The 15,132-nt window shown below is 32.2% G+C and overlaps 1 protein-coding gene across 2 annotated transcripts in view; it reads left to right on the top strand.

Moving 5' to 3' along the window:
- The window catches only part of LOC124357733 (CLK4-associating serine/arginine rich protein), a 59,502-nt gene that overhangs the window by 9,761 nt on the left and 34,609 nt on the right, over positions 1 to 15,132 (top strand). For both annotated transcript variants that reach the window (XM_046809747.1, XM_046809746.1), the window contains exons 2-6: positions 2,623 to 2,731; positions 5,198 to 5,295; positions 10,029 to 10,201; positions 11,720 to 11,965; positions 13,693 to 13,868. In XM_046809747.1, the coding sequence (XP_046665703.1) occupies positions 2,630 to 2,731; positions 5,198 to 5,295; positions 10,029 to 10,201; positions 11,720 to 11,965; positions 13,693 to 13,868 (795 nt within the window). In that variant the 5' untranslated portion in view covers positions 2,623 to 2,629. The remainder of the gene's footprint in view (positions 1 to 2,622; positions 2,732 to 5,197; positions 5,296 to 10,028; positions 10,202 to 11,719; positions 11,966 to 13,692; positions 13,869 to 15,132) is intronic.

Here is a 15,132-nt window from a genome sequence, read left to right as displayed (position 1 = left end):
ACTAGGAATGTTGACAGTAATGCGTCCAGCTATAAACACGGCTTGTGGCAGGGTGCTGACTCACGCTGATGGCGATGAACTAAAAGCATCCCTAGATATAGTAATGATTTCGAATGCTTAAGACAGCCAAAAGTATCAAGATAAATCATATGGTAGGACCAAGTACTAATGAGCTGAGTTTGACCTTGACCGAATTGGTACATACAGTCAGCCAGCCATAATGGATCTTGATAGCTATCCTGAAAGTAAAGATAAAATATATTCTACACCTTTTATAGTTTTGTAGTAAATTCCTCAACCATGACAACTACATTGCTCCAAATGAGTGGTCTCCATTTAATCAGAGAGTACTAAATTTAGGTAGGTCTACTATCTAGAGATTTTTTTCTGTCTGAAATGTGAGGTCACCAGAGCGTGCATAATGGCCAGGACATTTTGTGATTTGTGATCATAAGAAAGTACTGATTATAAATTCACCTAGCAATCAGTGTAGGTTTCGAGGGCACACCTACACACACTCTTTAGACACCCCGCTCTGCAGGCAGGAAGAAAACATTCCTCAAGATATTATAAAATAATCAAGCTCTGATTCCGTGACACTTCTACCTTTCTTCAGGTCGGATGAGATAAGAAGTGGCAATGTTGACAATGACAATGTTATCACTTGGTGATCACTTTTTGACACTTTCATGTTTTACTTTCTAAGGACTACCTAATTTTCATACTAAAATATGAAAGTTGACTCAATAATTGCTCAGAATTACATTAATTCACAGTTAGAAATGCTATAAATATGCTAAAATTGTTACTTTGGTACAATTTTTATCAAAAATTTACCAATAGTTTTAATTTTTCAGATACTATAATTGTCTAACTTAGTATATCCACTACAAAGAAAAACCTAACTATAAATCGTAACTTTACATAATATCTGTTTTATAGTTAACAAAATCAATCACATATTGCATTAACCTGGATTTAAAGAGGACAATCACAGATATTTTTCACAAATATACTTATAAAACACTATGTATGCATTGTGAGCAAGTTAAACAATGCACTGTTATTAAAGAAACACGTTCGAATTACCATTATTTGAACCTTTACCATTGATACAAGCTGTTTAACTAACTGTGTAACTGAGATCTAATTATTAACAAGGAACTAAAAGACCAATTAACTGCACTAAACCTACAAATGTGCGATATCCAACAGCATACTCAGATTTCATAAACCACCTACTACCCACGGGTGCAGGTTGTCTGATCACACCATCATTGCTGGCAGGCAATTTGAGGTAACTCAAGGAAATCTGGGTAAATTTGGAAGAAAAAAACTTAGATAGTACATAAATTAATTCTTAAAATTGTAAGAACATAAATAAGACATAATTACGTCCAATAATCTAGTGTCTTGTGCACCAAGTTAACAAAAACAGGCAACTAGTAGATGATGCAATGCGTCTTGATCGTCTCTGTGTGCTTAAGTCAGACATCTGTCAGGGATCAATCAGTTGGCATCACTGCACAGTTGTCACTAGTTAAGTATCAATCCGACTTTCTCTATCATACTTGAGACCGCAGACCAGGAGTTTTCATCAGAACTGTGTGTGTTTTTATGTAAATTTCTTTATTTACCGGTATATAATATTATTTAAAGCATCAACAGTAGACTTTGTGTAAGCAGTAAAGTTTGTTAAAAATGGATAATAAAACAGATGTATGTTCTTTGTTTGAAGGTTATTTTTGACGATGGAAGGATTGTGAAGGAAACAGGATTTTTCCGGACATTTGCCATCGTTCAGTGAATATGGTTTTAAGAAGTTCATCTCGCATGAACCAATAATAACGAAAGGGCCCATTCCTGTCCTCCTTCATTTTTATTTCCGCCATCTTATTTTAGTCTGCCGTGACGATTACCATTGGCTAGTCCCTCTGGTCAGTCGTAGGTGGTTAGTAGACGAATGGAGACGTATTGTGACCTGTATTCCATAGTTAAGTTTTAATGATTAGTGTTTTGTATAGTTTTTTATTAAGTGCATGTTTATAGAGTTAGTGAAGTTGACAAACAACATGTAGGTTGTGATTCCTGACTTAGGCGTGCCACAACGCTTTGGTAAGATTTGTTTATTTTAACCTATTTTGTAATTATGTATTAGGTTAGTTCTTTATCTGAAGAAGAGATCAGATTGCAGATCTCGAAACGTAGTGTTACTGATTTCTTGTTTCACTGAACGATGGCAAATATCCGGAAAAATCCTGTTTCCTTCGGATGTATGTTTTCTCTTATATTAACGAGTTGAGTTTTGCATAAAAGAGATTGTTCTAATTTATTTTCTTTTTATCTACACTATCAGATGAAGCTTTTAGAATGTTTTGTGAATACAGAATAACTTTTTTATATAATATCAAAATAGTTTATACCAACTGGGAGTGTTTAAATGTAATTAATAGGCAACCTCTTCATTGACAGAAGCCTTTGATCTCTAGAACCCTTCGTGTACTCCTGACACATAGAATTAATTTTTAAGAACTTGCCTAGCTCCAGAATAATTTTATTGATACTGATAGGAATTTTGTCATAAATAACACTGGGATAAAGTAATGGACTTTTTTATTTTAGATTCAAGATGATGTGGCAAGAAGCACGCAAACAAGAACGAAAGATTCGTGGAATGCTGGTTGATTATAAAAGACGAGCTGAAAGAAGAAAGGACTATTATGAAAAAATTGTATGTAATATTAGTTTGTTTCAGTTAATAGTACCTATGTATATTTCATTATGTAAAATAATTAGTGTTGCATCTTTGTTTAAATTGATCATGTATAAATGAATTTATTTTAAATTTAATTTAAATATTAGAACAGTATGAATTTAATAGCATATTACTTAAGTCAATATGTAATCTTTTTTAAACCCGATAGGGATTTCTTATCTAACTGTTATTTGTTACCCATCATTCTGCTATTTATTTTTTATACAGTTATTCGTTTGTGTGTTACTATTTATAATATCTATCTTTTTGTCAGTTTTTAGCTTGTCTTGTTACTAGCACATACCCGCGGCTTCGTTTGCAATTTCTATGCAACGTTCTGTGTATTTGATTGAAAAGCTTGTACGATTTCAAAAACACAACTATTTTATACCAATTTAGAGAAGTTCCAAAGTCGAAGTTTATAGCTTTCTAGTGAAAGCACACGTGATGTATTAACAATAGGGTCCTAATTTTTTTTTTAAAGTGAAATTAGTCATATATCATGTGTCATGTACCCATTTTTCAGTGTTCACGATTTAGTGGACCAGAGTTTAAGTGCAAGTAATTTTTATTTCAGGTTTTGCACTTCTAATTCTAATTAATTATATTTACAATGCAAATTGAAGTTTGCTATTTTGGCCCGGGAAAAAAATACATAGACCTATATATAATTTTGTAATAAAATTGGATTCAAAACATTAGAGTTTTCTTTTTTGTATGGATGTAGATATTGTTATTGAAAATTAAAAACTAAAGTCAACATTAATAATACTAACACATTTTAATACGTACATATGACAGTTGTCATCCGTATTTAAAGATGATACATGATGCAGTAAAGTACAAGTTCTTGCTTCCCAAACCAAGTTCACTGTATCATACTATTTCCTCGGTCTAGTCTAGGAATTATATCACAGTTTATATACCTAATCAGTATTGTATTCCTTATCAGTGAGGAATGGATGCGATGTTCCCTTGTCGATTTTGTCATAAAAATTGTCTTTAATGTCTCATGTAGTGTATATAAATATTCCAATAAATTAATTGGTTAGCCTGGTTGCCACGATGTTGAAATTAGGAGTGTTGTTACTTTTGTTGTGCGTTCACTCTATAAATGTAAACAAATTTAAAATAGTAGTTATAAAGTAATTAAACTCATGATCTTGCTGTCATTATACAATGTTTATACAGAACAGTTAATTACCTTTAAGAAGCTCTTTCAATTAATGTTTCGCAACTTCAGAGACCAAGATGGGATTTTTAACTGCTTTAGAAACCAGTGGGCGGTAGCCTAGAAGAATTTTCGAAATAAGAATTGGTCTATCAAAATTTCAGTATAATCGATTGAATAGTTTACATGTGTAAACAAAAAAAAAAGTACTTTGCATTTATAGTATTATTAGATTATATTGTAATTAATGGGATGCTGTTGAAAATAAATAAATGATTTTTAAGTGGTGTCTGGTATTTTCACAGTAACATAGCAATTTATTTATTATTTATTAGTAATATTTTAAGTAACATTTTTTACCTAGCAGATTATAAACCCTTACATCAGCTTTTCAGAGTGGTAGAGCGCACCCTTAAAGTGTGAAAAGAATATTATTATTAATTTGAAAAGTTAAGAAACACCTAAAAATGTTTTTAATTCCTGAAAAGGGTAAAATATTCCTTAGTATCTTACCAATAAACCTAACATAAATTGTAATTTTAACTAAAAACTTACCGAATCATATCTCACAATAACCATAAAAAAGTATTATTGTATTGAGCAGACTAAGAAACATTTACCTAACTAACGCGCATGCTCAGACCTTCCCTACCTGAGGGCTGATCACCCTAATTAAGAGCGAACCTGAGAGGTAAACGCTTTACTCAAGAGCCAACTATCTAAGCTAGCTATAATTTTATTCAAAAGCTATCTGGGGGCATAACAAACCACCCTGTAGAGATATTCTCCCTTTTTAGGTAATTCTTTTGTTAGCAGGTCTTTTCTCATTTTTATTTAATTAATATTGTAATCCTATTCACCAGAAAACTAGCTTACTTATTTACCATATCTAAGCTTAGCAGTCATAATTTGATTTCTCATGGATTAAGGATTATTTGAGCCTAATCGAGCATCACATTACATTTAAACATCAAACAGGTAATTTGTCATGAAACTTAAAAGACTAAACTAAATTAAAATACTTAAAATATGGGTTAAAACCAAACAACAATAAATATAATGCCTTACAAGAGAGAATGATGCAATAAAATCTAAAAATTACATTAAGGGCCCATATATTCAATAATTTTTGTCATTGACATGTGTTTCTTAAACAATGCCAGAGAAAAGTAAATTAAAAAATGTAAAATACACATAATAAATAAAACAGCAATTTAAATATGTGGATCTAATAATTACGTTAAGAATGATGATATTTGATTTCTGTTTAGAAAGCAGAACCTACTCAGTTCATCCAAATTCACGGTCGTCCATGCAAGATCCACTTGGACCCTGCGGTAGCGATAGCTGGTGACAGTCCTGCCAACATGTGAGTGTTTAGATTGTTAATGTTCACTCTAATCAGGTGAAGCTTGTGTTTCACATTACCTGATCCTTGATTGCTGTTTTCATTGCTGCCTTACTGGTACGATATTTCCACATATTGTGGAACTGTTACTTATTGCTGACGATTCAATTATTATATGAATATATACTATATTTTTCAGGACCTTTCAAGAAATAATGATGCATCAGTAGCCTAAAATAAGTGCTTTTGACTCTTTAAACAGTTTGATATTAAAAAAAAAAAAATTCATCTTACTGTGTGTGTTGTATTAGAAAGGAGTATATAAATTCCAAAATACTTAAAAGAAGTTGAATTAGGCACACACAACGAAAATACATATTTTTACAGTAATACATTTTATTACATGAAAACAATTTTATTTAATATAATGTTTACTAAAATTTACAACAATAAACTTGATTGTAAAATAACAAAATTTAAAAATTGAGATACAACTGGATTGCAATTAAAATTTTTTTGTTGGTTCAAATGCACTTGTTTTGAGCTGAGAATATAATAAATACACAAAAAAGGACTTCCCAAATGTCTGTTGATCGCTACATTATACAGTATTGTCAGTATAGGAGCATCTTGATTGTTGTTTACTTAAGCTTAAGAGGAATTTAAGTTTCTTGTATGTAATCTAATTTAAGTTCAATTCAATATTACATTGTTATAACTCCACAAAGAAAACAAGTCTTACACTTATTCTATATGATATATTTTGAAAAATATAATTATTAACATGCATGTGTAGTAAATTTCATCAAGTAGGCTGTTTTTTATATAACTTATGTGGACTTCACACACAGTTTTATGGAAAGTCTCAACATACCACGTCCAGTTGATCAAAGTCTGGACCATAGTCAGTGTTGAAAGGAGTAATAAATACATAAATAAATACTTTATTTCCAAAATGAACATACATAATTAACAATCATACGTAAGGTTCTAAAACACAACACACGTTCATACAGAACGATGTTCTATGACAAAGTAATATAATGTTACTCGTACATAGTGGATATCCACCTCTTTAGTATATTGCTGTGTAGAGGTGGTTACGGTTTATTATAATGTGCAATGTGCCAGCAACTCCCAACAATACCCCAAGAATACAACCATAGACATACAGGTACTAATAATACATAAATACCTTGTTAAACATTTTATCGGACTTAAGAAACAACTCGACACAGTATAAAAATTGCAAAAATAATTAAGATAAATACCGATATATACATCCAAATAACCAATGTAAGGATACATATATCCGTATATACACATACTCGCCTTCGGTTCGCTTGGGGCTATGCCCCCAGGCCCCTAATTGGGATGTTAATAAATTTCTAAGCGGAATTCGGGGATAGGTTAAGTTCGAGGATTAGATCAAGAATCTGGGAGTTTAAAGAAGACCTTTTTTATTGAATTTTACGGATTTAACAAAAGTTTTGACTTTGAGGGTATTTTGTGCCTTAACCGTGACTGGACCTTTCTTGTCGGAAATTTAATTTTATCATTCGATTGTGCCATTGGATTTGAGCTATGATTTCTGGTTTTCTCGGTATGGAGCTTGGGAGGAAAGACTTCACTGGGCAGCTTTCATGAATTTTAGAATCAAGAGTCAAGAAGCTTTATTGTCATTAAATACAAAATTGTATAATAGACATAGTCATAAACATAGTAAGCATGCACTATAATACTAATATAAACTAGATTACACTAAAATGTTTTCCTTTAAATTTACCTTTTGGGTAGTACAACCCATATTTGTCTTGTATGATCTCATATTCCAGTGTATGAGACATATACGGTCACTTTTTTGGGCTCCAGGTTTGTAAAGATGGCGTCAATTGAAGTCACAGAATTTGGCTGTTATGCGAGTTGCTGGAAGTACCATTCTCATTACGTTGTACAGTCGTTGATGGAGTCTTGAGAACACAGAATGACTGGGAAGTCGGCGATCAGGGTAGCGAGCTTGATACTCTCTTTGGGCAGCATGCGCATTTCCATCAATAATAAAGTGCATATCAGCGTATTCTCGAGTAGTGAAATCCATGGCAGCCTACACTTGACTAAATTGAGCAGAAAAATAGTTTATTGGAGGTAGAAGTAATTCATGTGGAAACTGGTCTTAAAAACAAGATAAGGAATGAATGTACAATACTGGTGAAAGTGATAAGATAAGGAATTAAAACATTGATAAAGGATGTGACCATTAATCCATAACTAGCATCCAGAAATTATTTTAAACTGCTTTAATTTTTTGTAATCTTCAATTCCTCGTTTTATGAGGCAGTTTTATAAAACATAAAAATTAAGTACAGTTGTTATTAAATTGTTTTAATCTTTTTGTAGCTTGCATGTTTTTTAATATTCAAACCGATAAAAGTAGGTAACCGAATACTTAACTATGGTCATATGGCATACCATTTTAAAGCCTATTAAATGGCGAAGTTTTTAATATCACTTGACACATTCTTGTGTACAGGGTGTGGTAAAAAGATGGGGTTCAATGATATTTCAGTTTTTCTGAAACTTGGCAACTTTGCCAATTGAATCGACCTGAAGCTTAACCCTTCAAGCTGGTTTGACGTGTATAAAACGTCATCCCAAAAGTGTAGTCAGCTGCGGTTTGACGTGTATTTAACGTCATGACGACATTCCGTCATGTGGTGAAACCTGTCGTTATTTTGGTGAACTATATCGGACTCGGGCTATATGGAATACGTTGTCTATGAGTTGGTCGATCTTTTGCAGCTGTTTGCAGTCGAAAATGAGTGCGACAGAGACAGCTGTATTGTTTACAAAACTGAGCATCTGACCTTGACATTGTGCGTACTCAGTTCGTTCGCGCCGGTGCAACTTGTTGCTATGCAATGTGTTCTGTGATTGTTGTCTTGTGTTTTTAATATTATTTTGTTGAATAATATAATGGCAAGCTACATTTTATAGTTATCCCAATCAGTGTTGTAACTTTAGAATCACGTAGGAGTGTGTATAACTTACATTTATAATGTAGGTTATTGTGAAATGTGCAGCAACGTGTTGGGTATATGTATCTTTGTTTGGTTAGAGTGAGGTTATTTTCGGGAGTGTTATTGCATTTAATTTTTCTTTTTGTAATTCAATAAAACAATTGTGTTGATAAAGTGTCTACAGCCCGAGAAAAAAAGGTTTTTGTAAAAGCTTGCGAAAATATGGCGCGATCTGAAAAAATAGTCCCGCAGCAGGGTCCGGCTTGCATTTAAATACTCCCGCCTTGAAGGGTTAATTTTCTTTTCTTACCGTTTGAACCGATAACTTTTTCAAATTGAAAATTTATCGGATAATCTAAATCTAAAGATTTACGTACAAAAACACGGGTTTTTAAGAAAAACTGAAAATAATTCATTTCAGACCTAATTTTTGGAGTTTGACTTTTTTATAACCGCCATTGTATCACATTTACATTGCATTATAACCCAAAACATTTTGTCACACCAAGAGCCACTCACCCTGTATAGCAACATCTCCCTTGATGTGGGTTTCTCTACTGTAAGCAGTCACAAGTGTGTATTTTAACAACCTGACATTTAAAATTTCACTTTACTTAAGACCATGCTAAGTTAGTCCAACTACATCTGGACTGCTGGAGTGCAGTAGGTGATTAAGCATGTCAATTTTGTTCCCCATTCTGACTATTTTTAGTTTTATTTGCATTAATCATTCCAAGAAAAATTTCCTTTTCATCTTTCAAACTTTAGTTCTTTGGTAAAAAAGTAATTCTCAATAATGATGTGAGAATTATTGACAGTTGGAATGGTGGGTTATTCCTTTTTAGCTTGATATTTTTAAAAGGCTAATACATGTCTGTAGAGTGCCATAAAGATGAAAATCAATTATCTCTTTTTTTCGTTGTGTCATTTCAAGTTCATTCAAACTTATGGCTTATAATTAAATTTACATTTTTCTCTCAGAGCTTTGATTTTAAACTTAATGTTTGTCAAGTACAATATTTATTCCTCCTTCATTAAATGTTATAGATATCCTTTATTCTATCACAAAATGATTTTTACCGTAATTTAAGCCGATGCTGAATAACTTGGTAATCGGTTGTATTGAAGCTGCCAATTAAAAAAATGAGGGGTATACAAACTTTACACATGGCATTGTAAATCATGGCAGTATTTGAGTTTGACTAAGGCAGGGGAAGTAATTAACTGTCGAGTTTTCAGTCATAGTGGCTGTACAATTTGGTCATGATCTTTACTTTTTAGATAACCTACTTGTTTTAATGTACCTACTATTGTTTAATTGGCCATTGTACCTACAGTAGGTACCCTCATGTGAACTGCCCATCGGCTTAACCATTGCCACTCCTGGAAATGAGCCACACAGATTTAGCTGTACTTACAGTGTTATAACATTGAAAGACACTTTGTCATTTCGTGTGCTGTATAATTTTTTATACTTAGTATTACTTATGGTTTATTGTGAACCACTTTTTAGAGTTTAGTGTATTGTATGTTGTACAATTAATTCACACAATGAACGGAGTGGAATATAAATGAATTGTATTGACTATGAAACAAACATAAATGGCTACAAATAACATTAGACTCATTATGATGTGTTACAGTGACTTTTTTCTTGTATGATCAAGCATTGGTCCCTCAGGTGTCGGTAATACGGCTTCTACTGTAAAATGAAATTGACTTAAACTATCTGTACAGGATGTCTTGGCAGGGGAACCAGGATATCCTGATTGATAGGTTCGATGTTAGAGCCCACCTTGACTACATTCCGGAAGTGAAATCCAGAGAGGAAGATGATGAACTTACAGCTGAAGAGCGATACATAAACTATGAACGTTATCGTATTTTGGCTCAGAATGATTTTTTGGGAGGTAAAGATTTTGTATTCTTCAACTTTTATCATTATTGTACCACTCCACCTTCATCCTATAACAGCTGTATTAGGTGAGTAAAAGTGCCAGAGCATTGGCTCAGTAGTACGATTGCAGTGCTGTATTAGCCAGTGATTAAACTGTTGTTTACTCCTACTCAATTTGTTGGTCAGTCTGAGATTCTACCACTGAACTACAGCAGAACATAAAGTAGGTGAGTAAAAGTACCAGGGCATTAGCTCAGTAGTACGATTGCAGTGCTGTAGTAGCCAGTGATTAAACTGTTGTTTACTCCTACTCAATTTGTTGGTCAGTCTGAGATTCTACCACTGAACTACAGCAGAACATAAAGTAGGTGAGTAAAAGTACCAGGGCATTGGCTCAGTAGTACGATTGCAGTGCTGTAGTAGCCAGTGATTAAACTGTTGTTTCCTCCTACTCAATTTGTTGGTTAGTCTGAGATTCTACCACTGAACTACAACAGAACCCAAAGTAGGTGAGTAAAAGTACCAGGGCATTGGCTCAGTAGCAAGATTGTAGTACTGTAATAACCAGCGATTCTTTTGTTGTTTACTCCAACTCCTTGGTTGGTCATTCTGACATTCTATCACTGGACTACAGTAGTACACGAAGTAGGGGACGCAGTAGCAAGACTATAGAACTATAGTAGTCAGAGATTCCTCCGTTGTTTACTTCAACTCTTTTGTTGGTTACTCTGACATCCTACCACTGGACTACAGCAGGAAATAAAGTAGATTAATTTGTTGTTAATGCCTTCACTAAAAAAATGAAAATATTATTGGTAAAGTTGTATATATATATTTTAGCATTTGTTATAAATTAATAAATATTTTTTATTAACATCACCTGAACTCTGGGTAGGAATCTTTTATGAATTAAAAGTTTATTTTTTTACCTCTGAGCTATTTTTATAAATAACTGGTGATAACAAGAAATTAGCTCATTGACTTATTGATATGAGAAGAATATATTTGTATTAGAACATGTACTATTAAAATTTTCTATTTTAGCATCATTCAAGTATCATTATGTTAATGTCAATGTATAAGAATAATATGGGGTTTTTATGCTGGTAGAAGATGCAGTAAAGGGTTAAAACACTTTATACGTTTTGAAGGTATGTAAAAGGTCAAATTGCACTTCTTACCACAACATTTTGTTCTTTTAGTATTTTATTTTTGAAAGTTAATTTTTTGATATTAGATTTATTTTTAACACTACATTCATTAAAGTCATCTTATAAAGCTAATTTCATAAATTTAATGTGCTCAAACTAATATTGCTTTTAACTTTATTTAAGGTTTTACTATAAGGAGATGGTTCAAGTTATGTAATAAATAATCTTACATATTAATCCATAAAATTTGGAGTGATTGACATTTGTATAACCTATAAAGTACCTAGTGTAGTAATTAGGTTAGGTATTGCACTAATCTTGGACTAGATAGAAACTTTTAACATGATAATTTGCTAAGTTTTGTATGTGTGTGTTTATAGTAAGTGAAGATAAGTTTCTGCATCAGCTGAATATCGAGGAGCAGTTCGGGCCAGTGGAGAAGACAGAACCGCAACCAATAGAGGGCAAGAAGAAAGTGGTGGGGGCAGCAATCGGGTACAACTACAGTGAAGGGGGGACAGTTGCAGCACCGGCAGCTGCTGGGGAACCTGCCAAGGAGGAGAAAGACTCAAGTGAAGAAGAGAACGAGGATGATGATGATGACGATGACAGTGACATTGACTTTGGTAGTTTTTTTCACTTAATTCTTGTTTTTATCAAGCCTACTGGGATTATAACCCTCTGAGTACTGTTTACATTTTTCTCAGTACGTTACGATAAATCATTAATTTTCCTATAACTTCAAGACAAGTAAAAAAATGTTGTTGTTAAAGTTCAAAGCAAATTTTTATTATAACTAAATTATAAAAGGTAAAAGCAAAAAAATATAAAACAGGGCATTGTACTTAAAATTAGTGTATTTATTGTAAAAATAAAAAAAGAACTATTTACAAAACTGTTCATTTCAAATAGATTTTACTATAAAACAAGATAAATACGAGACTTCAAACTAATCACAACACTACCACTTGATAAAGAACAATAATGAGATACCTAGTAGACGTGCACAATCGTGACAACCAAGAAGCAGTAATACACGCAATGGATTTGCTTGGTTATGGCTTTGGAGGAGACGCAGAACTGACGAGCAGGTGGTCGGAGTTAGACAAAGGGTGCTCCCCTTCCCCTTCCGCAGAGTCAAGGACGTTTATAAATACTTCCTTGGCTACCGCGATACTAAGCACGGAGCTTGCACCAAGCATTTCAAAGGCCTTTTGTTAACTAAAAACTCTACAAGAGACATAATCTATAATATTGGATATAACTGTATTTGGCGTTTTGGTCAAAGTCTACCAATCTAATATATCCGTCTACAGCGTGGGAAGGGTTGTCATTTTTATTATCTTGTGCATACTACTCACCTTTTTTGTTTACTGTTAACTTTGTCATAAAACTGGGACTTATATATATATATATATATAATTTTATTTAGGAAAGTATATTGAACAATGTAAAAGTATATTTAAACACCTACCTGTATTGATAACTAAATATATTGTATATTTAGTTGTGATATAAAATATCAAACACTTGTCTTTTGTTGTACAGGACAAAAGTAAAAAAATAAGTAAATCAAAAGTAAAATGAGTGAGTGGTGACATAACATGCTAAACCAATTAACATTTATTTCAGCTTGATTAAGACTTTAGCATCGTGGACACATGCATGTTACTCAGCCTGATCGTGCCTGTTAGTACTTGGGGGTTAAAAACTTGTGTGTACTTGTGTTCATAAAAAGATTGTGTTTTTTAATATTTGATACCGAATACATGTAGGCTAATTTATATGAATGTAGTTGACGTAAGTTGTAAATCACTCTAATTTTGCTTAATTTATCAACAAATTTTAATGTCAATGGAACAGAACACACAGTCTAATCATGAGTGCACAGAGTATAAAAATGATTATATCTCTTTCCTTATTTGGTGATTGTTGCATCTTGGTACAATGGTTAGTAAATAATACATGAATACTATATTTTATTGATATTTAAATGTACATTTTCTAAACGTCCGATGGATTAGACGTTGGTCTCTAAAGGGTTAATTAAAATTAAAATCTGACATGACGAAAAGTGGCAACTTTAAAAGAAAATTGAAATAGCTCATTTTATCAATGCATGTCTATAAGTGTATTTTTATGCTGTTAGTTGAAAAATCAATTTGTTTTTGTGACAGTAGTTGTGGTCAAATTTTAACCCCCTATTGTTACACAAGATCACTAAAATACCATTTATCATTATCATTTATCATTTAGGGGATTATGTATTTAAAATACCTTAATGTAGTATAAAAGTATTCTTGAAGTTCTATTGAAAGAAGCCAAGTATTGTAATTGGTTGTTATGTGTGCAGACCTGTGTGTGGATGTGAACAAGATCAGCTCAGCTCAGGCACACGAGATGAACGCCTCGGCCCTGTCCTATGGCATGATGAGCAATGACTTCTTCAGTTTCCTCACCAAGGATGTAGAGGAAGCTGAAAATCTTAAAATTGCGAGGGAACGGGAAGAGGAAAAAGCCATGTTCTCGGTAACACAATTATCTTGTTAAATTCTGAAAGACGCTTGATTTTGGGAAGAAATTACTGTTACAGGAGCATGTCTTGTTTTACATTTGTTTTGTAAAGTAACAATACATTTCATTGTTCAACCAATTAAATCAGTTGTAATAACCATGTTGTGATTCCTCTTGGAATTTGTTATTGTTTCAATAAACTTGTTTATTTTCTAGGCCTGAAGATTAATAATTTATTGTAGGAATAGCAATAGACAAATATCTTAGGCTTTATAAAGAATGCATAGTTTCTAAATTAATTGTAATTATCTCTTTGAGAATGCTATAAATGGTTAAAAGTGTTATGGATTTTGATGGAAACTGTTTAACAATGTTTAAATTCTTTGGAAGGGTTATCTAAATTCATTCCAAAGACACTGAATAAATTCTAAATGATTTAAAGTATTATAAATAAATGTTTCTGAATGGCAAGTACCAAATTGTATGTATGAAGTTTTCATGACAAATTCAGGATACAAGAGGGTATAAGACATTCAAGGATACAAAGATTAAGTACTGAAACACTAAATTAAGAAAAGAAAATATATGTGTGTATGTATATAATTTTTAAAGGTTGTCTAGTATTTATTTGAAAATTATAAAGAATGTTTGTCTAAATTTAAGGACTGGGTCGTTTCTAATGCATTATACAGTTGCTGCTGGCAAAAAAAGTCAATTCCCGTAGTCATAATCGGAAACATAGAAAATTGTTATTAAAAACTTGAAATTTTATTAACAACCTCTCAATCTAAACATTGATATTTGAAAATTCATCCAAGCTAATGCCAGTGTAATACTACAAGAAAAGAGTGATTGCAAATTTACATTGCATGCAATCAATACACATCAAGTTTAGTACAGAACATTAAGTTACATCCCAAAACTTATGGCAAATATTAATACAGTATGCAATTTTATATAAGGCAGACAACTTAATACATCATGAAAATTACTTCACAAGCAAGTACTATTCAACTTGACACAAAATAAAAATACACCCTAATTGAATGCTCATTACAATTTAATTACTTCATTGCAGTTATAAAAGATCTTAAAAAATAATTTTCAATATTTTCCTTTTTATAATTATTTGCTGGACAAAAATATTTCAATGAAATTCATCAAATTAAAAAAAAATGTATTGACACATTCTACTGTAAATTGTACATAGCATGAATAAACTTATCGATTGACTCATTTATTATTTTAAAATATACAGTAATGTTTACTTATTAATACA

This window comes from Homalodisca vitripennis, chromosome 3 (assembly GCF_021130785.1).
Source record: "Homalodisca vitripennis isolate AUS2020 chromosome 3, UT_GWSS_2.1, whole genome shotgun sequence".
Taxonomy (NCBI): Eukaryota; Metazoa; Arthropoda; class Insecta; order Hemiptera; family Cicadellidae; genus Homalodisca; species Homalodisca vitripennis.
The sequence above is the reverse complement of the archived record's forward strand: the minus strand, read 5'-3'. Positions and strand labels throughout refer to the sequence as shown.